The sequence below is a fragment of the Aspergillus flavus genome, chromosome 3, assembly GCF_009017415.1.
Source record: "Aspergillus flavus chromosome 3, complete sequence".
NCBI classification, from domain to species: Eukaryota; Fungi; Ascomycota; class Eurotiomycetes; order Eurotiales; family Aspergillaceae; genus Aspergillus; species Aspergillus flavus.
The window spans coordinates 728,023-751,614 of NC_092407.1; the positions used below are offsets into that span (position 1 = coordinate 728,023).

The 23,592-nt window shown below is 48.6% G+C and overlaps 7 protein-coding genes across 7 annotated transcripts; 5 read left to right on the top strand and 2 right to left on the bottom strand.

Moving 5' to 3' along the window:
- Positions 1-1,571: 1,571 nt before the first annotated feature.
- F9C07_2281519 (putative alkaline serine protease AorO) lies at positions 1,572-3,773 on the top strand (the record flags this gene model as incomplete). Its single annotated transcript, XM_041291615.2, has 5 exons — positions 1,572-1,780; positions 1,829-2,092; positions 2,142-2,365; positions 2,417-2,537; positions 2,588-3,773. 5 exons carry the CDS (start codon positions 1,572-1,574, stop codon positions 3,705-3,707), a joined length of 1,938 nt encoding a protein of 645 aa, XP_041144102.1. The 3' UTR covers positions 3,708-3,773.
- On the bottom strand, positions 3,774-5,274 carry F9C07_2281520 (putative aldehyde reductase). The gene is made up of 4 exons (XM_041291605.2): positions 5,074-5,274; positions 4,740-5,016; positions 4,483-4,677; positions 3,774-4,408 (listed from the first exon to the last, which is right to left on the bottom strand). The coding sequence occupies exons 1-4, from the start codon at positions 5,118-5,120 to the stop codon at positions 3,929-3,931; spliced, it is 999 nt and encodes a 332-aa protein (XP_041144103.1). The 5' UTR covers positions 5,121-5,274; the 3' UTR covers positions 3,774-3,928.
- Positions 5,275-7,588: 2,314 nt separating this feature from the next.
- F9C07_2281521 (putative yapsin) lies at positions 7,589-9,986 on the top strand (the record flags this gene model as incomplete). The annotated part of the gene is made up of 4 exons (XM_071510506.1): positions 7,589-7,918; positions 8,820-9,144; positions 9,237-9,550; positions 9,615-9,986. Exons 1-4 carry the CDS (start codon positions 7,688-7,690, stop codon positions 9,984-9,986), a joined length of 1,242 nt encoding a protein of 413 aa, XP_071364826.1. The 5' UTR covers positions 7,589-7,687.
- Positions 9,987-13,111: 3,125 nt separating this feature from the next.
- Positions 13,112-14,908, top strand: F9C07_2230328 (synaptic vesicle transporter; the record flags this gene model as incomplete). Its single annotated transcript, XM_041291616.1, has 5 exons — positions 13,112-13,357; positions 13,415-13,655; positions 13,711-13,779; positions 13,836-14,282; positions 14,355-14,908. The coding sequence occupies 5 exons, from the start codon at positions 13,112-13,114 to the stop codon at positions 14,906-14,908; spliced, it is 1,557 nt and encodes a 518-aa protein (XP_041144105.1).
- Positions 14,909-15,251: 343 nt separating this feature from the next.
- F9C07_2201482 (uncharacterized protein) lies at positions 15,252-17,865 on the top strand (the record flags this gene model as incomplete). The annotated part of the gene is made up of 6 exons (XM_071509514.1): positions 15,252-15,267; positions 15,310-15,458; positions 15,484-16,231; positions 16,281-16,940; positions 17,062-17,619; positions 17,672-17,865. 6 exons carry the CDS (start codon positions 15,252-15,254, stop codon positions 17,863-17,865), a joined length of 2,325 nt encoding a protein of 774 aa, XP_071364827.1.
- A 347-nt stretch (positions 17,866-18,212) lies between these two features.
- Positions 18,213-19,654, top strand: F9C07_2148436 (uncharacterized protein). Its single transcript, XM_041291618.2, has 3 exons — positions 18,213-18,298; positions 18,348-18,625; positions 18,681-19,654. The coding sequence occupies exons 1-3, from the start codon at positions 18,264-18,266 to the stop codon at positions 19,376-19,378; spliced, it is 1,011 nt and encodes a 336-aa protein (XP_041144107.2). The 5' UTR covers positions 18,213-18,263; the 3' UTR covers positions 19,379-19,654.
- Positions 19,655-21,184: 1,530 nt separating this feature from the next.
- On the bottom strand, positions 21,185-21,739 carry F9C07_2281525 (uncharacterized protein; the record flags this gene model as incomplete). The annotated part of the gene is made up of 2 exons (XM_071510507.1): positions 21,185-21,394; positions 21,451-21,739. The coding sequence occupies 2 exons, from the start codon at positions 21,737-21,739 to the stop codon at positions 21,354-21,356; spliced, it is 330 nt and encodes a 109-aa protein (XP_071364828.1). The 3' UTR covers positions 21,185-21,353.
- Positions 21,740-23,592: the final 1,853 nt, after the last annotated feature.

Here is a 23,592-nt window from a genome sequence, read left to right on the forward strand (position 1 = left end):
CAACGAAAACATGCCGTGATCATATGACCCAACCTCATAATTCCGCGTTTCAATATCAATGTGAAGTGTTTGTTAAGTTTCTACAGGACAAATATATCCCTAGAAACTGTATGAAATTTTAAAATGCAAGAGTCCTCTGAAACGCCTCGCAAGTTTGTGTCTATTCCTTGTTGGGATTAGCCAGCCCATGTAACGAAGCCCTATGTTTACCATGGCCAGAAGCAAGCCATCTATACGGAGCTTACCACTGTATCTGCCCTCGCCTTTCCATCTTCCTTCAACTGACATCGCAATTCAGCCATATTGTTTTGTACAGGTAGCGGTAGATGTTATTCCCAGAAGCGAGTGAAAATGACCCGCTTGGGGAGTTAAGAAACGACATAATAACTCCAATATAGAAAGATAAAGGGCTGACTGATTTAGGAATATAGCCAGGCATTGATATCACTACTTAACACTAGGAATTAGGTAAAATGAGGATGACAAGCCATGCCACACAAAATTTTCATTATGGCAGCACTATAACACAAAACCTGGACTGGAAGATTGATTCTCCTGCAGACGGGAGAAGAGCGAAAGACCCCCAGGTGGGCTTAGTGATTCTGAGGACTTCAGACTGGCTTCATTTGACACCTCCATCCTAATAAACTTCTCGTTCAGTCGCAAACCCCTCTTTGTCTTTAGTAAACAAGAACTAGCCCATGCAGATCACCTCCAAGGCTCCTAGGTTGAGGCTACTTCCATTACAAAAACCAGTGAAGCAAGCATTCTTCTGCTCGATCACTGGTGGGTCTTTGGTTCACTTTTAGCGTATCTCGTGGAGTTTGCTTTTATGGCTTTCTCAGGGGTCGAACTGGAGAGCAGCGCTGCTCCCAATTGCGCTAGTCTTACAGAGCAGGTGTTCCCCGCGTCGATCAGCGATATGCTGTTACCGCTGCCGAGGGCGAGAGCAAATAGCGGGTCTAGAGCCCGAAGCTTTACCGTTCCCCATTCGATCGTCATCTATCCATACCCCACGCGCAGGATGTCCACGAGAAGCTTAAGTTGCTCCTTCACATGAGTTCATCATAATTAAGCTCATCCGAGGTTTTCTCAGGTTGATCACTCCATATTTTACTTCCCGTGTTTGTGATAATCAGGAGTCGAAACCATATCAATCCAGCACTATCATCACCACCATGACTATCTTAATCTGCGCTAGACAGGTTTGGCTCTTAAGTGTCGAGTGGACCGGGCCTAAACAAGCTCATAAGACTTAATTGGACCCGGCGATACAACGCCGCCAATAACAATGGCTCTCTGTGCAGATCGAACCCTGAAGCCTACACAATCACCCGCCGTTCCCCTCGGCCTTAGCGCACACTAATGCTCCTTCAGGAGAACAATGCGATTCTAAACTGCTAACCCCGAGAGCTAGTGGACTGCTTGTTGAATGGGCTTGGGCCCTCTGCGAGCGGGGAATGGGGCTTTCCAGACAGGTATATGAAAGGGCAGAGTCCGTCTATACTAGTTCTTGCTTCATCTCTGTTCTCTGTGTTCAGGGTTGAAGAACCCCAAGTGGTGGTATCAATATGAAGACTTCATTTTTACTGTTGCATACACTTGTGGCGGGCGTGTTGGCAATCCCAACGCGTACTGACTACGTCCTCCACGAGCGTCGCGATGCTGTACCAGCCCACTGGACAGGGGAGAAACGCCTGGATGGCCAGACCGTGCTGCCCATGCGAATTGGTCTGACCCAGTCTAATCTGGACCGTGGTCATGACCTTCTCATGGAAGTGTATGCTTTCTATATCTTCTGTACGTTCTTCTCCTGCTAACGGTCTAGGTCCACTCCCGGTTCCCCCCGATACGGCGACCATATGACGCTTGACGAGGTCCATAATCTATTCGCCCCGTCGCAAGACAGCGTAGACAGCGTCCGCTCGTGGTTAGAGTCTGCAGGCATTTCCCCGGATCGTATCTCCCAGTCGACGAACAAGCAATGGCTACAGTTCGACGCGGGCGTCGATGAGGTCGAACAGCTTTTAAAAACGGAGTATTACCGCTACTCGCACGCTGGCACTGGTCGGTCCCATGTGGCTTGCCGAGAGTGAGTATCTCCGTTGCTCATGTGAAGTTTCTCTCTAATCAAGTAATAGATACCACGTTCCAGAAAGTGTGCAATCGCACATCGACTATATCACGCCCGGTATCAAGCATCTGGAGATTCGAGAGGAGACACCAGTGGAGAAGCGTAGCCTTGATAAACGGTCATTTGGCATCCTCCCACCCATCCTCCGACCATTGACCCTGCCTTTGGAGGAGCTACTAGGCCAGTTGCTCTTGTTGTGTGATGTAGCTGTAACGCCGGCTTGCATTCAGGGTAAGACCATGTCCACCCTAACCAGAGGTATACCACACGCTGACTGACCAGCCATGTACAACGTAACCGACGGCGACAAGGCAACCAAGGGCAACGAGCTCGGTATCTTCGAGGATCTAGGGGACGTCTATAGCCAGGATGACCTGGACCTCTTCTTCTCAACCGTAGCCCAGTACGCCCCCCAAGCCCCCTTCTCTTCCACCCACTCTAACCCCCTCCCAGCAAGATCCCCACAGGCACACACCCAATCCTCAATGCCATCGACGGCGCCCAAGCCCCAGCAGACACCACAAACGCCGGCACTGAATCTGACCTGGACTTCGAAATCTCCTACCCCCTAATCTGGCCCCAAAACTCCATCCTCTTCCAAACCGACGACCCTATCTACCAAAACAACTACACCTACAACGGCTTCCTGAACAACTTCCTCGACGCCATCGACGGCTCCTACTGCAGCGAGACCTCGCCCCTAGACCCACCGTACCCCAACCCAGCCGACGGGGGCTACAAATCTCCCCGCCAATGCGGCGTCTACAAGCCCACAAACGTAATCTCGATCTCCTACGGCGGCGCAGAAGCGGACCTCCCGATCGCCTACCAGCGCCGCCAATGCCAAGAGTTCATGAAACTGGGCCTGCAAGGCGTCTCCATCGTGGTGGCTTCCGGTGACTCAGGCGTCCAAGGTCGTGGCGGCTCGCCCACGCCAAGCGGCTGTCTTGGTAAAGATAATAAGGTCTTCGCTCCAGATTTCCCGGCTACATGTCCCTATCTCACTACCGCGGGAGGTACATACCTCCCTCCCGGGGCTGACGTGCACGCGCACGAAGAACAAGCAACGACCAGTTTCCCCTCCGGTGGTGGATTCAGTAATATCTACCAAAGACCAGACTACCAGAACGCCGCCGTCGAGGAGTACTTCAACACCGCGCAGCTCTCCTATCCCTACTACGAAAGCGTCGACAACAGCAGCTTTGCCGCCAACGGCGGAATCTACAATCGCATCGGAAGGGCGTATCCCGACGTCGCCGCTATTGCGGATAATGTACTTGTGTTTAATAAAGGGTTGCCGACGTTGGTCGGGGGTACGTCTGCCGCGGCACCGGTTTTCGCGGCACTGTTGACTAGGATTAACGAGGAGAGACTTGCGGCGGGCAAGAAGACGGTGGGCTTTGTTAATCCGGTGTTGTATGCTAATCCGGGGGTTTTCTTTGATGTGACCAAGGGGAGTAATCAGGGTTGTGGGACGGATGGGTTCCCGGCTGTTAAGGGGTGGGATCCGGTTACTGGGCTGGGGACGCCGAATTATCCGAAGTTGTTGGAGTTGTTTATGGGGTTGGATTGAGGAGTTTCTATTGGGATTGAGGGTAAATGAATATCTTCACCAGTGTCTAGAGAGAACTAGTAGAGCTATGTCGAACGTAGGTTCTACAGTGTTCTGACAATTAGTGTGATGTATACATTTAGCTTTTATTCATATATACGATGTATATACACCAATCTATCCTCCATATGGACATACAAACAAAACATCAATCATTAAACGTGACCAGCACATCGAGACACTTAAAGGATGACCTTGTGGTCAGCGGGAGCCTCCTCAGGCTCACCGAAGACATTAATGTTCCAGCGAGGCTTGTTAGCAACGTAGGGGACGTTGTAGCGGCGCTCGGTGCCCAGGGCAGTGACCTTGGCGATCTCCTCGGGGGTGAGCTCGATCTCCTGGAAGTTGGCGGCGATACGAGCGGGAGTGACGGACTTGGGGATGACACTGTGGCCACCGACCTGGGACCAGGCGAGGATGACCTGGGCGGGGGAGACCTCCTTGCCGAGACGCTTGCCGGCCTCCTCGGCGACGGCCTTGATCTCGGGGCGGGTGATGAGGAGGGGCTCGCCGATCATGTTGTTGCCGAAGGCGGAGTAGGCGGTGACGTGGATGCCCTTCTCCTTGCAGTACTGGATCAGCTTGGGGCTCTGGAGGACGGGGTGACGCTCGATCTGGTTGGCGGCGGGGACGACGCCGGTAGCGTTGATGATGGCCTCGAGCTGGAACAGGGAATATCAGTATCAATGTTCACGCTAGTTGAATGGTTGATGGAAGTAGGTTCGCGGTGACTTACGTGCTCAACCATGTGGTTGGAGACACCGATGGCGCGGGCCTTGCTCTTGGGGAGCTTGGTCATGGCCTTCCAGGTGTCAACGATGGAGATGCTGTCGTCGATGATGCAGTCGCCGCCGGGGACAGTGCTGCCCTCGACGAGAGGGAAGTACTCGTTGCCGGTCTTGAAGGCGACGGGCCAGTGGACGAGGTAGAGCTATTGTTTCTTCTGTTAGTTCTCATGAACCCCAGATAGGAAGGTTTAACCCCAGAACATACGTCAAGGTAGTCGAGGCCACACTCGGCAAGGCAGTCGTCGAGAGCCTTCTCGACAACGTCGGGGTGGTGCTGGCTGTTCCAGAGCTTGGAGGTAATGAAGACATCCTCACGCTTAATGTTGAACTCCTCGAAGGCGCGCTTGATACCGACCGCGATTTCCTTCTGGTTCTGGTAGATGGTAGCCAGATCCAGGTGACGGTAACCGGCCTTCAGGGCCTGGTAGACAGCTTCGCCGACCTCACCGGGGGCAGACTGCCAGGTACCGAATCCCAGGGTGCTGTGCGGATGGTCAGTGTTGACATTCCTTCATCGATTGGCTTCCATGTAAACATACGGAATTTCAGCGCCGGTGTTGAGGGTAACCTTCTTGCCGAGAGACATGATGATAGTAGGGAATAGGAATAGGAGAAAGTGGTATAGGAGTTCAGAGAAGAATGGAAAGATGAATGAAGAGAAAGGGAAGAAGTAGAGAGGGAGAGGACAGCAATAAGTAAGTTTCTCAGTTGTGCTCAACTCCGGCGGGGGAAGGTCCTCGGAAAATTGCTGGATTGAAATTATCCGCTATTATCCTCACGCGTTACCCCGCCAGTCCCCATGACCACTAAACCCCTTTGGGCATACCCCTCGGTGGGGTCCTTCACAGCGAGTACCTTTCGGGTAATTCGAGCCACCACTTGACCTTTTGTTTCGCCTTTTTTTACCCCCTGGCTATACAAGATAAGAAAGATGGTTCACGATGGGTACCTCGCGACGGACTTCGATCCATTTCTACGTGTCCTTACAGTTCATGCTATTTCCACTATTATGTCCTCTGTACGGCACGTAAACAACAATATCAACTGATGCACAATTCAATTGTCGGCGGAGACATGCATGACGTCAAGCGGCAGACACTCCTCCGGAACAATTCAATTCTTTACCAAATGAATTGCCCCTTTCTGTTCAAAGGTTCTGAACGCTTCCATCCGTTCGATCTTTTCTCTGGTCGGGAACCCGAAACAGTAATTGGGGTCCGCTTCCCCGATCTCCGGATTTACTCCGACCCCTCAATCTGACAAAATACGATGCCGAGTATAAAAGATGCCGCGTCACGGGAGTTGCTGCATCTGCAACCCCACATCCTTCCATTGGCCTCCACTCCACTCTCTGTGTTTGATAATTGGATTGGCTGAGCTGTATACTTCCGATTACCAATATTCATTATAAAAACATGGTCTACCACCTGCCACTAGAACGAGACCGAAAGTATCGTGTCAACATGTTGGGTGTATGAGCTCCTTCCCTACTCTGGCTGCTCTCCAACAGCTCCCCTCCCCCTTCTCTTAAGTACTTCTACCGCGCGCGCTCTGGTTACCCATTCACATTCAAGCAAAGGGAGCTACTTCTCAACTCGGACCAAATCTCTGTTGACTCATGGGCCATCTGGGGCCAAAACATCTTTCGGTGTCTGACCACGCGGGGAATGTCAAGCCTCTCATGCTACGAACCGCGGACGAGCTTGGGAGTTGCGTTGTCCTCGCACTTCGGCTGTCACGGACACTCCCCTTCGGACAGCATATCACCACAGATCTTTCAGCAATAAGAGTCATACAGATATGATCATGGTCGGCCGCAACGTCTATCACAATGGAGACCTAAGCCACCATAATGGATCGCGTTTCAAACTCCTGGCTTTTCACTATCTCCGAGCCCATTTAGACCAACAATAGAACAAAGTCAAAGGTCGTTATTACTATGTACTTACACAATCCCACGCGAGGTATACACGTGATTTGGCATTATCAGACAGCAGTTCAAAGCCATTCGTACATCTTTCGCTACGAGTCCCTTGGTAATAGCTCTATCCCTTACTGTAGGGCAGATATTTGCGCCTTTACCGTTGTGGCCGATGTAAACAATCCGAGAGGGATTATTCATAAAGCATCGCTTTTCGTAGAAGATTCATGGTCGCATGGTTTTTATCTTAAAGTCTTCTTCGACTTCATCATAAGCTGCAATAACAGGGATGGTTCTATAAAGCACAGAAAAGGCCATCACTTGTTGAATAAGATCGATTCCTTCCAGTTGTTGATCAATAGAGATGATGTCGATGAACAGATGTCGAATTTGCATCTTCTTAGCTTGCACGACTGCGCAGGATAAGTTCCAGGAGGGGAGAGCTCTTGCTCCATTCCACCGCTAGGAGGCAACCGCAATTTTGGAGAGATCGTTGAAAGGGATTTGCTCTATTGTATCAGCGTACAGAAGGTGCTCTGCATCGATTTGATCCACTATGAGGGCCAGCCACTCTCCATTATTCTCGAATCGAGGCATCTTAGCAATATGCCGTTTGCAGGTTTAGGAAAGCTTATGGAAGCTTCAAAGAAAGACGTAAGTAATTGTCCGTCGAAAGAATGCAGTACTGGAGTTCGTGGGGATGTTAATTCCGACAGAGTCAGGATTTAGTCTTTCGGGGTTAGGGTGGGGCAGAAAAGGCAGTCAGAGCTTATACATAAGGATGCAGATTGGAGTGATTTGATGCACCTCTTTCGTGATTGAACCTAGTAATTGCCTAGTGTTGTAGGGCAACATGCAAAAGACAGCAGCTCGAAACCACATTGCCAATCACATCATCACCCCTATAAACCCTCTCTACAAAGTCGAAGTGAACTGGACTTTCTATCGTCTACTTCAAGTATTCTCAGTCAAATCTCCCGTCTTATCCACAGCTAAACAACTTTCGTCTCCCATCTGTTAAGAACAGCTTGGACCTTGCGCGAGTTCCAGCCTACTTCCCTCCCTTACTCTCTTGGGCCAACCTCCGACCTTCATCACCAACCCACTCCTTCCACTGATCAACATGGTGGTAAACTGGAAGAAATAAGAGAGTCTCTTTGCAGCTCTACTTGCAGCCCACCCAGATCTCCAGGTAACCGCCTATATACAATGAAAAGGCTCTAGCGTATGTGATGCATAAGACGCCTTCCGTTTTCCCCATTGTCGGTCAACGGAAAGTTGAGCATCTCAAGGCTAATGTAGAGGCTTTGAGTGTAAGCCTCTCTGACGAGGATCTGGCCGAAATCGACAATGCATCCTCGTTCGATATCGGATTTCCAATGAACTTCATTTTCCGCGATTCTTATACGACGAATAGCACTGCCGCTGATGTCTCTTTGACTCGGGTGTCAGCTCATATTGATGCACCTCCTAATCCTTCCCCCGTGCGGCCTCGTCGTCACCTGGTATAAAGTGAAGTTTGGTTTAAGCGGTCACTCACTCCAGGGATAGTCAAACATCGGACAAACAAAGAAGGAGGAGGAGGAAGAGGCCTCTTAAAGTCCCACTGGAAAACGCATAGCTCTTTACAATCCATATCACCGTCCAACGATGACTGGTAGCCGCATAACCGTTTTCTTTTTCAGCAATAGCCTGCCAATCACAACTCAGCTTTCCTCCACAGGGCACTGTAGCCCGGCGATATAACTATATTTTATCTGGGAAGATAAGACGATTGGAATATTTTGGATATCTCTGTATCGAATAGCACCAGGAATGCGGACCATACACAAGGACGCTAAGTGTTTTATTGGAAGTAATCTGCAATGGTGACAATGGGATCATGAATCTCCTCTTCCCAGACGCCTGATCAACAAACTCCAAAGTCTTGTCACTGGAAATCCTATTCTTACGGCACAGATCAGCGTTAGATGGCTTGATTGTTGGCCCAAATATAAATAGATGTTAATTCTGATCTACGGCCATAGTATGGATGTGATTGGATTTCCACTGTCACCTATCACTTTAGTCTATGATTATCCTCGTATATTGATGAAGATCCGTATGAACTTTCATGTCCACGGCATTTGAGTGGGGGGCCGATCGTCATCTATTGGTGCATAGCGCATGGTAACATGAGCACCAAGATTAAAATCCATAATTTAAGCAATGCTAAGCTTTCTCTGATATCGGGCCCTATTCACTGTTTACTGTGTCAACCCTCTTGAGCTCTTCTACGACTACTGAAGACCAAACTCAACTATTGAACTGGAAGCGACCCAGACCTGTGACCTTTCTGCTCCAGCCACGCAGATAATTCTGAAGATGGCAGAGCTAAGCCTTCGACGGCTTTGCATATTCGCTCTGGGCTTGTTCAGTCTCGTGGCCGCTCAACCAAAGGTTGTCACATTTGCGCTTTCACGGACCGAACGACACGTACTGGAAAAGAGAAAGTACGCAGGTGCATTGTTGGGAAATGATATATTAGACGGAAAAGGGCTCTACTGGGTGAATGCAAGCGTCGAAACACCCCCTCAACCAGTCCAACTGCAATTGGATACAGGTAGCCGTGATGTCTGGATGTTTGGGCCCCAATCCTGTGACTTGAACACATCTCCTTGTCTTGGTAACGCTTGTAAGTTGATGACTTGCGTTTCATCTCCTAAGCTCGGATCTGTTTTCCCTTCGAACGGCCCCATGTACCTCAGCACCAGAGTACTGACCAGGATAATTTCTTCCTAGATAATCCTACGCTGTCGTCCACGTCTAAAATTCTCGATAAAGGCGGGTTTACCATTCAGTACGTCACGCCAGGCTCGGGTGTCAAAGGTGATTACGTTGGTGACAACTCTGGCTTTGGGTCCGTTACTGTCCAGGGCCTTACTATGGGTGTCGCCCGGCAAGCACAAAACGTTATTACGGGTATCATGGGGATCGGATTCGCTGCGGGCGAGTCGATCGTCAGTCAGGGCCAAAAGCCTTATAAGAACATTATTGATATGCTGGTCGAACAAGAATTAATTGACACCTGGGCGTACAGTCTCTGGTTAAACGATGTGGGTGAGGGAAAAAAGGCAAGGCTCCGACTTCAATCGCTATATTCCTAACTCCTGTCCAAAGGCCAATTTTGGGGGTATTATGTTTGGTGGTTACGATACGGGCAAATTTACTGGCGATTTGATCGCGCTGCCTATCCAGCCAGACGTCCAGGCCGGCGGTATTACTTCCATGACCGTTGCCTGGACCTCGCTCTCACTGACCGACCCTAAACAGGGTACACAATCTCTTACAGGGGAGAGTTTTATCGCACCGGCCATTCTGGATTCGGGCACGGCACTCACCTACGTACCGAAGGATTGTATCAACAGCTCGCCGCGTTTGCCCAATTGGTTGAGGTTCCAGGTTCCGACCTTGGCGCTGTTGACTGTGAACAGATGCGGTCTTATAAAGGAACTTAAGACTACGGTTTTGGGGGCCCCAACGGCCCTGTGATACGAGTGCCATTCACCGAACTCGCTGTCCCATGGTTGGATGACAATGATGAATACCAGAAACTATCTAACGGCAATGATGCATGTGTTTTCGGTGTTGTACCAATCACGGACGATTCCCCCATTCTCTTCGGTGACACCTTCCTGCGCTCAGCATATGTCGTATATGATTTAGACCAGCAACAAATTGCCATTGCCCCTACGCGCTTCAATAGTGAGGACACCAACATCGTTGAGATCGGCGGTAGGACGGGTTCTTCGTCACCTAACTGGAAGACAACGGGAAGCAATGCTGCAAAGGTCACCCAGACGGCGACTAGGTTACAGGCACCCGGAGGAGGTCTGTCGCCAGCGACGGCACCAACCGGATGGGTTTTCTCTCAGACAGCCACTCCGTTTCATCTGCCCGGGAAAGGTGGCTCCGTGACTGGCGATCAGGCTTCGTCTTCTCCATCCAAAGGGGCTGCATCATCTTCGGTCGGGACTGCTGTTCCTGGGGCCTTGGCGAGTATTACAGTCGCGTCATTATGTATGGTTATGGGGTCAATGCTGATAGTACTGCAATGATGCCCTTATCAACGTGGGAAATAGCCTAATTAATCAAACGCTATCTTTGGTTCCAGAAACTCCCATTCGAAGTATGTATTATAGCCCAATATATCCCATGATCTTCACGTTATTGAAAGTAGGTGTTGAATGGAAAGACATCCCATTCGACTACTCGAAGCATCCAGACATCTAAAGCGTCTTTATCATGCATATCATAGTAATATCTCGGGTGGCCACATTCTCCCAGCTTTCGTAAGGCTACAAGGTAAAGCTGAATCAATCCTTCGCGATACCTTTCCGCTATCTATCTTATAGACAGGGTAACACTGCATATACATCCCTGCTTACTTCGTATTTATGAAACTAGTAGGCTTGGCGGCTTGGCCCGATTCCCATCTGACTGCCTAACATGTCCGGACATCTAAGGCGTCTTTCCAGGGTATGTTATCGTGCTATTCCTCGTTGACAGTAGCACATTGGTGATACCAGGACATGATGCTCCGATATATGAGACTCGGAAAGGCCTGGTGAATACGAGAAGTAGTAGGTTTATCAAATCAGCACGACAGGAAGCTTGTGTGAGATCTGATTCTATATAGTCTAATATATGCATACTATCCGTAAAAGAGAAAATGGTCTTCTAGGCGGTAGAAATTCTATTTTAGAAAGAAATAGCTATTCACTTGAATAACAGTCTGCATACGGTTTCTAGATCCATTATAATTTATTCGGCTTCGATAATATTTCTTTTTTTCGGCTGTGGGTGTCGGAATAATACCAAGGATTAAATCTAACCTCGGGATCAGCTCGGAGACCGATGGTCCCTTGCTCATCACCGGCAATGCCGAGCGGTCGATACTCGGCCAGGTCACAGAAAGATCCGGGACATATCCGCTCCGCTCAGATAATCTATTGTTCGATCACCGAGCCTTCTTTCTGTTGGGTATTTACATATAGATATATAAATGAGTTCGTTATACCGTACATGCAGATTATAGACTCGATTCATATCCCTTTTGCTCAGTGCAATCTATATCCTTCGGTTAAGGGCATTCTTAGGGCTTATAAATAACGGTTGATAAAGTTTTACAGAAATATAAACACACGGCATAGGAGAAAGAGATAACAGAAATTAAGGTGGGGCTCGTACTACTACATCTAATGGGTTGTAGGGCAGGCTTCCTGTAGAGTAGCTGCAGAATTAAAGTGGATATATCTTCAGTCGGCCAGTCTATTAAGTAATTAGCTTTCCCTAAAATCTCTACCCTTCTGACTACAACTTATTTGTATCTATTCTGCAAGGCTTATAACATAGGCCTGCTGTATAGTCAATTCGAAAGATGCTGCTAAGTGTTATTCATCTTATAGAGGCCCATTTATGGTGCATGTTTGAAGAATACAAGGTGAGATTCATGAATATACAGTGTTCGGAATCGAAAAGAGTGTTGCAATTTGTGGTGAAGATCGTGTAGTGTCTGGTGTGGGTGGGGGGTTCCGTTAGGCTTCATCCCAAGCATATCTTGGCTGCGAGTCTTCCGTCGGGCCAAGAACGATCGACACTATGTGTCCTATTCACCACTTGCACGTGCGGGTATCTCGCTATGAGAACTGTTCTCACTGTTCTAACTTCTAGCCGCTGCTGCGCGCACGGCTACTCTTGGCAGTGGACCCTTGAATGTAGGGTTTGTCTCAGGTTTTCGAGACGGACTGCAGCATCTGCATATAGCCCAGTCATCTTCTAGCTCTTCTGCTAATCGTTATCTTAGCGAACCGGAAGACTTTGTCATCTGCTAGCGGTGGCTGAGGATCTTCCGGATTAGCCCGGCTTCTAGCTCCTCCAGTCAGATCACGGTGGATCCGAAGTATACAAAAGATGAAGATTTGCCAATCCATAGGTCTGGCCTTATATGGTTCTAGCTGATTTGATCATAGCGTTGACTCTCTGTACTTCACATCATTCAACCTGTTTTCCGGTTCCTTGTCGATCATATCCCGTCATTGTCCACTGTCTCTTCCTTTTCGCCCACCGTGCTTCATGTTGCAGTAAAGGATCAGCAGGTGAGATTACGGTGGATCAGATATTTCCTCACGTTCAGGCATATCCAAGGCCAGAGGCATTGTTGGCTTTGAAAATATCTGCAGGATTACCGGGACTCTCGTTGCACGTCTTGAAAAGAATCCCTATGTCACTGTAAATCACATGGGTAGGACTCAACTGGCTATTGGACATATCACTCTTATCATGGCGATGCATATCTCTCTCGTCTATCTCCACTATCTGCTGTCATACATGGTGGAGCTGATGGATGAGAATGTGCTAGTTCGTCAGTCGATGATGTTTTCATCAGGCTCTGTTGAGTTATTAATGTGGAATGCTGAGGAATAGATGTAAGGCCATATATAGGGCTCCAAATATCCACTGTTAGTCGTAGTTTCATAACTAGCAAAAGCCAAGGACAGTTGTACTGGCGATGTGCAAGATTAAATCAATTCGTTACCGTTTTATCTCTTCCTGAACTAAGTTCTTCAGTCCGCACCTTGATTCCCTTTGCAAATAACATATCCCACCTTGTGAAGATGGGCCAACCCAATGACCTCAAATCCCCTGAGGTAGCCAGTGTACCGGTATCTTCGAAAAATAGTATCTCAGATCCTTCATCTCCTCTCGAGGATTCTCTTGAAGCCCAACAACCATCGCCCCCAATCTATCACATCTTCTCTCGATCTCAAAAGCTGGAAATGGTGGTGATTGTCTCCCTGGCCGCCATTTTCTCACCGTTGTCTTCCAATATCTACTTCCCCGCTCTGGGGGCTATCTCAAGAGTAGGTTAACCTTGACTCAACTCTGTAGTCAACTATGATTGAATGATCGGTTACCAGGATCTCCATACAAGCATGACCCTAACAACCTTGACCGTCACCATATATATGATCGTCCAAGGAATTGCACCGACCTTTTGGGGTTCCATATCAGATACCTCTGGCCGACGACCCGTGTTCATTGGGACTATGGTCGTCTATATCATTGCCAACATTGCCCTTGCTGTATCGACTAACTACGGCGAGCTGATGGCATTCCGTGCTTTGCAGGCTGCCGGCAGTGCCGCTACAATATCTATCGGTTCGTCATTCACCGACTAGGCTTTCCGTCGGCTAGTACTAAAACATACCTACAGGAGCAGGTGTCATCGGTGATGTTACAACCTCTGCGGAACGAGGAAGTCTGGTAGGCATCTTTGGCGGTGGTGAGTTTCATAATACTTCGGGTGTATGTTAATACAACAGCTAACGGTAAGACAAGTCCGCATGCTTGGCCAAGGTATTGGTCCAGTTTTTGGCGGTCTTCTCGCGCAGTATCTCGGCTTTCGATCGATCTTTTGGTTCCTCACGATCTGTGCCAGCGTCAGTCTGTTCACTATCCTCCTATTACTTCCTGAGACCCTGCGATCGATTGCCGGCAATGGGACGGTTCCTCTTCGTGGCCTGCAGAAGCCATGGTTATACTATATCACTGGACAACCGGGTGCTGAGGAGGGTGCCGAGTCAGGGATCAAAAAGTCCAGGGTTACGTTTGGGACTGTCTTTGCGCCTCTCAAATTCCTGTTCGAGATTGATGTTTTTATTACTCTTTTCTTCGGAAGTATTGTCTACACGGTGTGGAGTATGGTCACGTCTAGTACCTCTGACCTGTTTGAGGAAACGTATAACTTGACTACCCTGCAGGTTGGTCTCACGTTTCTTGGAAATGGTAAGATACTTGCTCTCAATTCCAACAACTACCAACAAGAGTACCTCAACTAATGCTTCGAACACGGACCAGGCCTAGGATGCATGTCAGGCTCCTACACAATCGGCTACCTAATGGATTACAACCACCGTCTGACTGAACGCGAATACTGCGAGAAACACAACTACCCACCCGGCACACGAGTCAACCTGAAAACACACCCAGACTTCCCGATCGAGACCGCCCGCATGCGCAACACTTGGTGGATTACAGTTATCTTTATCGTATGTGTCGCGGTCTACGGTGTTTCGCTGCGTACGCACCTTGCGGTCCCCATCATACTGCAATATATCATTGCCTACTGCTCAACTGGTATCTTTACGATTAACAGTGCCTTGGTGATCGATCTATATCCAGGTGCCAGTGCTAGCGCCACGGCTGTGAATAATCTTATGCGGTGTCTGATTGGTGCCGCGGGGGTTGCGGCTGTGCAGCCTATTATTGATGCGCTTGGTCCGACTTATACTTTCGTTTTGCTTGCTGGTATTACCTTGGTTCTGTGCCCTTTGCTCTGGGTGGAGACGAATTATGGGGCTGGATGGCGACTGGCTCGACATCAGAGGTTGAACCGTCCTCGGGCTGGGTAAACGAGTATAAAGGGTACTTGAATGGGTGGAAAAGAAATGCAAGGCTACGGCAGACTGAAGAGAGTTTGGTAAAAGTACTTACTGTCTTATCTGATCTGGCTTTTTTCGAGTATTCATCACAAATAGTAAACTGTTTCGAAGAAACGTTGGTGTTTGTACTGCTGCATTAGGGTTAGACCTGGAGGGCTCAGGTGACCCACACCACCTCATCTAATGCATCTCAACTACACCTCCACAACAATGGGGGGCACCGTCTGACGATACAGAACTGCCAACCAAAAATTGCCACTATAAAACACCCTACAAATGCAGCTACAGTGTCCGGACATTTTTAGATAGTTGAATGGGGTGGTTCTTCGGTCAACAAAGAACCGTCTGAGCAGATTTGGAACCCAGGCCAGACTTTCAATTCGACCCTTTTAGTCCTGGCGCAACGGCCTATGATGATGCCGAGGCTGACTTAGACGGCATCGATTGGAATGATCCTGCTTCTGCCCTCAAAGCTATCGGTGGGGGAGGGCCTGGTGGTCTCCCTTTCCCAGAAACCCTTGTCGCCGGAAGACGTTCGTCGACAGGCCACTGCAAGGTCAGACGAGATCTTTATCAGCTATGAGACCCTGCATAAGATTATTCAGCGGCATGAGGCAACCGTCCAAAAACGCTGGTCGAAGAAAACTCGACAGCAGAGGCTAAATGTCCTGTTGTCTGTCTGGCCGGATATACCGGCTATGCATCGTCCCGACTTCGATGCTTTCCGGAGGGAATCAGCGTCCGACCTTGTCAGGGATACCAAATACCGAGTCCATTTCATGTGGCCATATGTGAATCAGGAAGATCTTCTGAACACCAAAGCACTACCACTACTGCTGAACTCCCGAGGTCGCCATCCTCCTTCGCATTTTGCTGCTGCCGACATGGATGCCATGCATTTGGGCTTGGTTAGCAAAGCAATTGTGCCCATATTTTTGAATTGTCATGTTCTTATACTGAACGGTATGACTGAGAATACTCGCCACTATGGCCAGCTCGTAGCCTGGGAGGACCATCCGGACGCCTTCGACTGGATGCATAAACAAAAGCAATTCCTTCCTGGGGAGGGTTTACTAGTAATGGAGGCACAGGCGCGACTATTATCCTTCCTCGTTCAATGCTGCCAACAGCTTCTCCATGACATTCCAGAGTCCACCTTAACCAGTGACTCATTCCCTGTTCTTCCGGAGCCACAGATCAAGCCTGAAAGTGAAATAAGCGGCTTCGAGTCCTTGGGTGTGATGGCTGCAGAAGCCCCGTATCGCGTTCCTGCGCAAAACGATCTTCGCCGTAGTGCGTCCTTGATCGCCGCAAGGGCATCCGCTGCAGAAGATCACCGCAGAAGATCACCTTTGGGCCTTGCGCGAGGATCCCGACTATGTCGCTAGAACGCTATTGGAGTGCAAGGAACATCGCCGGAAGATGTTGAAGGACCTCGATGGTAAAAGTCACCCTGTACTTGGCTTTGGAAGGGATAATGTTCTTTGGGCGCGCATTCTTGGGTCTGTCCTCTCGGAAGCGTACCTCAGGCTGGAGCTGTTCTCCGAACTCAGTAGCCAGGCCAGAAGATTGGTTGCAATGCAAAAGATGTACGCCGACGCTATTTCGCCTTTGAAGGATTTACCAGAGGAGTATCTGGAGGCCTTGCTCCGATTACGTTATTATCTCACGCAGGCTGCCAAAGGGCCATTATCCATGCTAAAGATTGCAGGGGTAGCATCTCCACCTCTGCGGAGGTTCTTTGCTCGTGTGCCGCCGCCTGATCCCTACACGTCGAAGATCTCAGTAGCCTCAAAGCCTGGCGCCAAGATGAACAAGGTGGAGACACAATTGATCTGGCTGCTCCGCAACTTCTGGGAGGATGGCTATGAGCTGTTCCTCCTTGGCATGCCTTTAGCTGTGGACGAGCTGGGACGACTGCTTCAGTCAGAGAAGCAAGCGCAGGAACTAGTAACTTCATATATTACCGAGGTCATTGGGGACCTCTCCATCTTCTCCCAGTGTTTGCATCAATTGACACTTTATCATCCATGAGCCAGAAGTTTTGAATCCGAGCTTGTTGATCGTGAAGATAAACTGAAGCAGGAGTTTGCGGAGCGGACAGTCATGGACCCGGATCCTAGCCGCGCTTAAGGCAGCTCTTCCTGAGAGAGACAAGTCAAATAAAACTGTGGACCTAGGTAAACCCACGGAAGGGAAGTTCACCTATCCTATTGAAAAGCACCGCACCAAGGAAAATGTGGCAGCCCTGCGTAGAGCAGAAAGCTACCTGGATGCTTTCTGGGCAGCCATTGACCAAATTATGGTCACCAAGGCTGGTGACTCGAGTGGCACGGCCGTGCGGAATCTCCTGTCCCAACCGCGCATCCTACAGCGCACTCGAGAGTGGATCGAGCCAGAAAAGCCCCAGCGTGCCTCACAGGATAAACCAAGCGGTGTCGACCTTTACACTTTGTACCAACCAGTATCCAGTGTCTACTCTGGCCTCTCGGCAAGGGCACTGGACATCTCACAGCCCAAGACCAAGGTCAAAACCCGCGGAACTCCACACCCTGTTGGGAAGGCTGAAGCTCTACCGCAGCCTGACCGTGTTGATCGTCAGCCAACCTTTTCTGTGGATGCGCGTGCCCTCAAGGTCTTCCGGGCCGTCTTCTTCAACCCTGCAACCACATCCACTCCGGGTGAAGTCGCCTGAAATTTTTTTCTACATGCCATGACATCAGTCAGCTTCAGTCAGCGTCACTGCCATGAAGCTTTACGGCTCTGTCTGGCAGTTTCGGCCGACCAGGTTGGATGTTGAAAGGAATATCCTATTCCACGAGCCCCATCCACAGGGAAAGCTACCTTTCAAAACAGCCCGGCGATACGGCCGTAGGCTTAATAGGGCCTATGGCTGGGTTGGAGAGATGTTTGTCTTGAATAAGTGAGATAATCAATTCCGCAAGGGGTATACTTGACATGCGGCTGCTATATATCGTAGTTTAATTGAGTCTTAAAACAGTAACATCTGAGATAGTTATTTGTAGGCCCTTGGGGTATGTATCTTCCCGTATACCTAGATAAACAAGTTATAAAGTAACATATCGGGCTTCAAGATAACATCGCAGTTGATATTCATCACCAGTGAAGAAAATAATTGATAGAGGTTATATCTCTGAGCTGTTTCCTCGAGGTCTATATCCATGTCTTCCTCCGAGGGCGGGGTAAGTAGGGCTTAACCATCCCTGTCTGACAATGAGTCCGAAACGTCGTCCTTTCTGTCAGCCCCCTTTCACGTCTTTGACAAGTACTCTATCTTCAAACTACAGTTTTCCTCTCTTGAAAGATGACGTCACGTTCAAAGCTGCATCAATATACAAGGTGAGTCTTTTCCGTTTCCAATCAAAATATTGGCTAAAAGAAGACCAAGAATCCTCAAGGAGCAACCGGTCCAAGTCGTTGCGGGAAATAACAAGACGTGCTATTTCGTTCATCCTGGAGCCTTGTCAGGGTGCCACACTTCAGCATTGAATGCTCGAATTAACGGACGATGGAAGGAGAATGGGGCCGATGGACCAATCGACTGGACTGATTTTGATGAGGAGACGGTTGAATGCGTGTTAAGCTACTTTTACGTACAAGACTATAGTGTACCCAACTCAGAGCCTGAGCAACCCAGTGTATGTCAGAGCAGCGAGGTTACCAATGGTAGGCCAAGCATGGCTGTGCAAGTTATCGCAGAGCTGGCTAATTCAGTCTACAGCGAGAATTGAGCCCATATCCTTGAAAGCGGGATCCGTACCGGCTGATGAGCCAACCTTTCAAAGACCTTTAACCCCCCTAAGCCAATGTCTCCGAATTGGTCTACCAGCAGAAACTATTGAAACTGCTGCAGGCGGCTTGACGCAACGAAAACTCGAAAACAGTGACGACGGCCCTGCTGTCGAAATTGTACTCCATGCCAAAGTCTATTGCTTTGCACATCGCTTTCTTATCTCCGACCTTGAGAGCTTTGCCCTGCAACGTCTTACACAGGTTCTAGTTGCAGTCGACCCACGGAAAGATAATCTATTCCCTTACCTCGCAGATGCTGTCCGCGTGATCTACAATTCGACCCCCGGCGCACTGGTACAGGTCAATCCAGCTCGGAAGCTGTTATCTCAATATGTTGCGTTGAATTATACTTTACTTGCTAACGAGCAGCTTGTGCGGCTTTTGGATGAAGGGGGAGAATTCCTGGCAGATCTGTCTCAAAAGCTAGCCCGACGGCTTACTGCGAGTGATACTGAAACCCAATCTATGCGGAAACACATTGCCAGGCTTCAAGATCTAACCGATAAGTTGAAAGCTGACTCGGACAAAAAAGAGCGTGAATTGAAAAAGCTTAGGGGGAATCCTGGAAGAAGTGAGTCAAGTTTTGCGTTCGGGGGAGGAGGTTTCGGGGGATTTGGATCAACCTAGGTGCGGAAATAAGTGGTATCGTTGATATTAGCCAAAATTCACGTAACGTTGTTTAAACACCAAGGAGGTTATTTGTTGGCAGCAGAATTCACACAGGATTGATCTGTCTCTCCATCGAACTCGAGGGAGAGTGCTGTATAAATGATCAGGTTGAGTAGTCTAACGTTGCTCACAAAAATAGCGAATGAAAGAAAGACAAGTACCCTGAAATTACGCCGCATGGCTTGACGCTATCTATACATATCATAGAATCTGCAGTAACTTTAATCTTCGTGGGCCACACTCCAGTATTGCCATAGAACGAGCCATGCCCCTTCTAGTCCTATATACGCTTTGTTACAACAGTCCCAAAATACAATATCGAAAGGTCCAGAATCCTGTCCTCTCTTCTAATCTCCCACTTTGTGTCAGGGTTCCTGTCTTTCATCCTCACAAGCCTCAGGGCTACAGATCGGCCAGATTGCGGTATCCCGAAGTGCTATATAACCTTACCGTTTAGCTGCTCCTGCTATAATAACCGTATATTATAGCAGTAGAGGGAGGGATTGAGCCCACCATTGAATCATTTAGCATGGGTCGAATTCAATAACTACTCACCAAGTGCACTGTACAGGGTAAACATAAAGGAGTTGACTACTCGGAAGAATAGGAGCCTCAGGTAATGGTTTAAAGCATCAGGTACCACTAAACATGGGTGGTCATCACTATAACTGCTAGGACAAGCATTGTCGTTTCTGATGCACTTAACAAGGTAACAATATAAAGGCCTTAATCAGATATTTTGATTCAGAGGCCAAACTCCTACACGTAAGGAGCCTAACCAACAAGTGAATATCCTCAAATCGCCACTCAATTCTCTTAAATACTCTGGTGAAGAATAGGGTACTTCCCCGTATAAGCGCTAATGAATGAATTGGAAAGGTTAGTTTATCATATCAATGAATCTTAGAACCTTCCCCTTGTGGATACGGCCTACTTATTCATATATACCCAACTCTCCTCATCTCCAGAGCTAACTCATAACCCAAACAGCCAAATTGTCTATCTGTTCTATCCTGTAAGTATCATACTGTATGACTCCATCTTCTTAACACATACTAATCTGCGCGAAGGGGCTTGTCATGCTCGGTCATGCAGGGTCCGGAGAGGATCATGTCGCCCACTACAGTCCCCCAACGGAAAGCCCCAGGTCAGGAAGCCTACAATGAGACATGGAAAAAGCTACTCTGCATTTCAGCTGGTTTTCATGAAGCCCTATGGACCAGACCAGCTGTTATCGAACCATTCTCGTAGACAACGCTCCTTCACGATAAAAGCAATGCCGGAGTCACGACCACGGATGCTCCCCATCATATAGGTACATTCGGTTTAATATTCTTTAGAGTTTTCACCAATTAGGGATATGCTGAAATAATTCGAAATTCCTCGAATCAGACCCAAAGAATATGCCTGGCTATCCAAAATGGCCAACACCGCGTGGAAGCACTCATCCGCTTAATGGCAAAACGCAGACGCCTGACGCAGACAAAACCAGCCACACCAGACCCAGTCAATTTTTAGGTGGATCGGCAACGCTCCACGGCTGAGCATTCGTGACTGACTTCTGCGACCTCTATCACTCTAGCAATTCTGGCAAGTAGCCTCCGGAATGGGTGATTTCTCGTTGACCTGTGGGCACTCAAGTAAGAACAGACAAGCGACTGCTAATAGGTTATACTCTTTAAGATACCTGTAACGGCGGGAAGCTATATAGGCCTGACCAGGGCATTCTGAATCGTTAATTCGGAATTATTTTACCTTTTGGCCTTGTGGAGTATCGGGCCCTGGCGATATCTCTTACAGTACCTATGTATCTGTTTGGTTCAGCACACACTCACATATGTGTGTGCCTCGGCTGTCGGCTCTGAAACCGACTGGTACTTGGATATTTGCTTGAAACCGCATGGAACAGAGATGGAACATAACCATACTTGCTTTACTCAGCCCTAGCAGCTTGGAGCTTTATACCAGCAGAGCCTACGACTCTGTCTTGAATTAGGCTATACAGCCACTGTACTCATGAGATACCATACCAGCCAACACGTTATTGTGTCTCCCGCTTGATGGCAACGGACGGATGTGCCGACCACTCTCCTCATGTACGCCGCTTGTCGTCGTTTGTAATGGCGAACACGACGAGAGCCGAGACAAGTACATAGCCATCCAGAAGCGGGAGAGCGTGCAAAGCATCTTAGGTCGTAAAGGCATCGTGATAACGCCAATCTCCCAGCTATATCCCGGGATATAATTTCTGGTATTTAAGGAGCTGCATGCTTGGAATGAGACGCTGCTTGAACGCCACCAGATAAAGGAGGAGGCCATCTTCAAGATTGAAAGTGGGCATGATTTAGAGCATATGCTCTGTACTAACGAAGCAATCAAAACGTACGTCTTTGGCCAGCGAGTATTCCTCATGCTACAAGCTTATGACTACATGGCCACTCTCATGGTCTAATGCTTGAGAGGAATTATTGAACCAGAATTCCATCGTATAGTTGGTTGTGTGGACAGCCTGACAACTCAACAACAACTCATAGCTTCATCATATCCATCAATCAACATAATCAGATGGTGGCCTATACTTCCTGGCCAGGAAAGACGACTACGATGAGAACAAACAACCCGACATTATCTCGTCGGTCAATCGAAGAATCGATCTATCCAGACCGCCGTCCTTTAATTTTGATACCCTGATGTTGTCCCAGCTCTGTCTGCTGAAGAACCTCTCCTCTGCGTAAGACACGATCTTCTGGATGAAATGGCTTTTGTCTGTATCGTGTTTGTGTTCTACTAGAACCAGACCACGACGCTAACTGGAATCGCTTAGAAACGGGTGGTGTACATTCATTTCACCTTGGACGCTGCACGCTATCGATGGCAGGTGTCATTCCCTAGACTTGGAAAAGGCTTCAGAAGTACCGAGTACTTTGAGCAGCATCAGCGAGGGGAGATGGACTCAAAAACTATGATAGAGTTTTGAACCGCGATTATGGCTCTCTGAGACTATCGTGTAGAGAGCAAATTTATTGTCGCTACACTATTTACCGCTGGGCAATAGTTTCATTACTCTTCACAGGCGTGATCCCCTAGGATCATCTGAATGGAGAGCGAGGACCCGGGGGTACTACACAGATGGAAAGGACATACGCCCTCCATTGTGGTATAGAATACCGCAGCGTCCCCTGACCGTTATGAATCACGCGTTCGTGGGCGATTTTGCTTTTTAGCTTCCTTCTACTTATGAGAAGACAAGATCCCGGCAAACAAGGCAGTTAGAACCCAGGGAAATTCGGGCTCAAATACAGCAGGGTAATCAAACATAGAACATCAACTTGATGAAAATTTTTCCGAACCCTCACCGCTTGGAAAAGTGCAAGTCCAGAACGCGAGACCGCGGATGCAATGGAATACCGGCTGTCTCTTCATGACATTACTTCTTGAAAGCAACTGCGAAAAGTACAGCTTTCCGGCTTGCTTAAATAGATTAGAAAGTCATTAGTTGTGGCGAGCCTAGTGGCTGGTTTGGTTGATTTACGCTTGGTTATAACCTTCATATAGGCATGCCTGAACCTGATCTCCCGCTGTTCCGGAGGGATCAGGTTTCTCTAGATGTTTGCTTCTTCGTTCTTGCTTATCACGTTAGCCCAATTGCTGACTCTTCTGGACACGTTCACGATATCTTAGTAGGAGCCTTGATTAAAAGTGCAAACTATATCCTGGGCAAGCAGAGTTAAGGATACGCCGGCCACTATGAATATTGAACATTTTGCAGTGGGGGACAAACGAGGGGGTGCAGGGCCGTATCTAACAAAATGTCGGGCAGGTACGGAGCGCAGTCTGCGTTGCGGTGGGCGTTGATATGGGCTTCGCCGATTTCTAGGCCACTATCGGCACAAGGATTAATGAGGAAGTGCCGGATATGGTCCGTATGACCACCGCCGGTGGTTTAAGGATCGTTGGAGAGATTAAGGTTCCGTGGGTCCATGACCATCAACTTGCCAACACCCTTACAGGTGGAGGAAAGTGGAGGCCAAGACATGATTCTCACCTGCAGAGAATTTCAGCTACCCTCTGGCAAATGCCTTAGAGAGTTACCTGTGCGGTCTGGATATATCTCAAGGTTGGTATTGATTTAGCACACCAAGTTCCAGAGATCAGACAAAAGGCCGTGATTA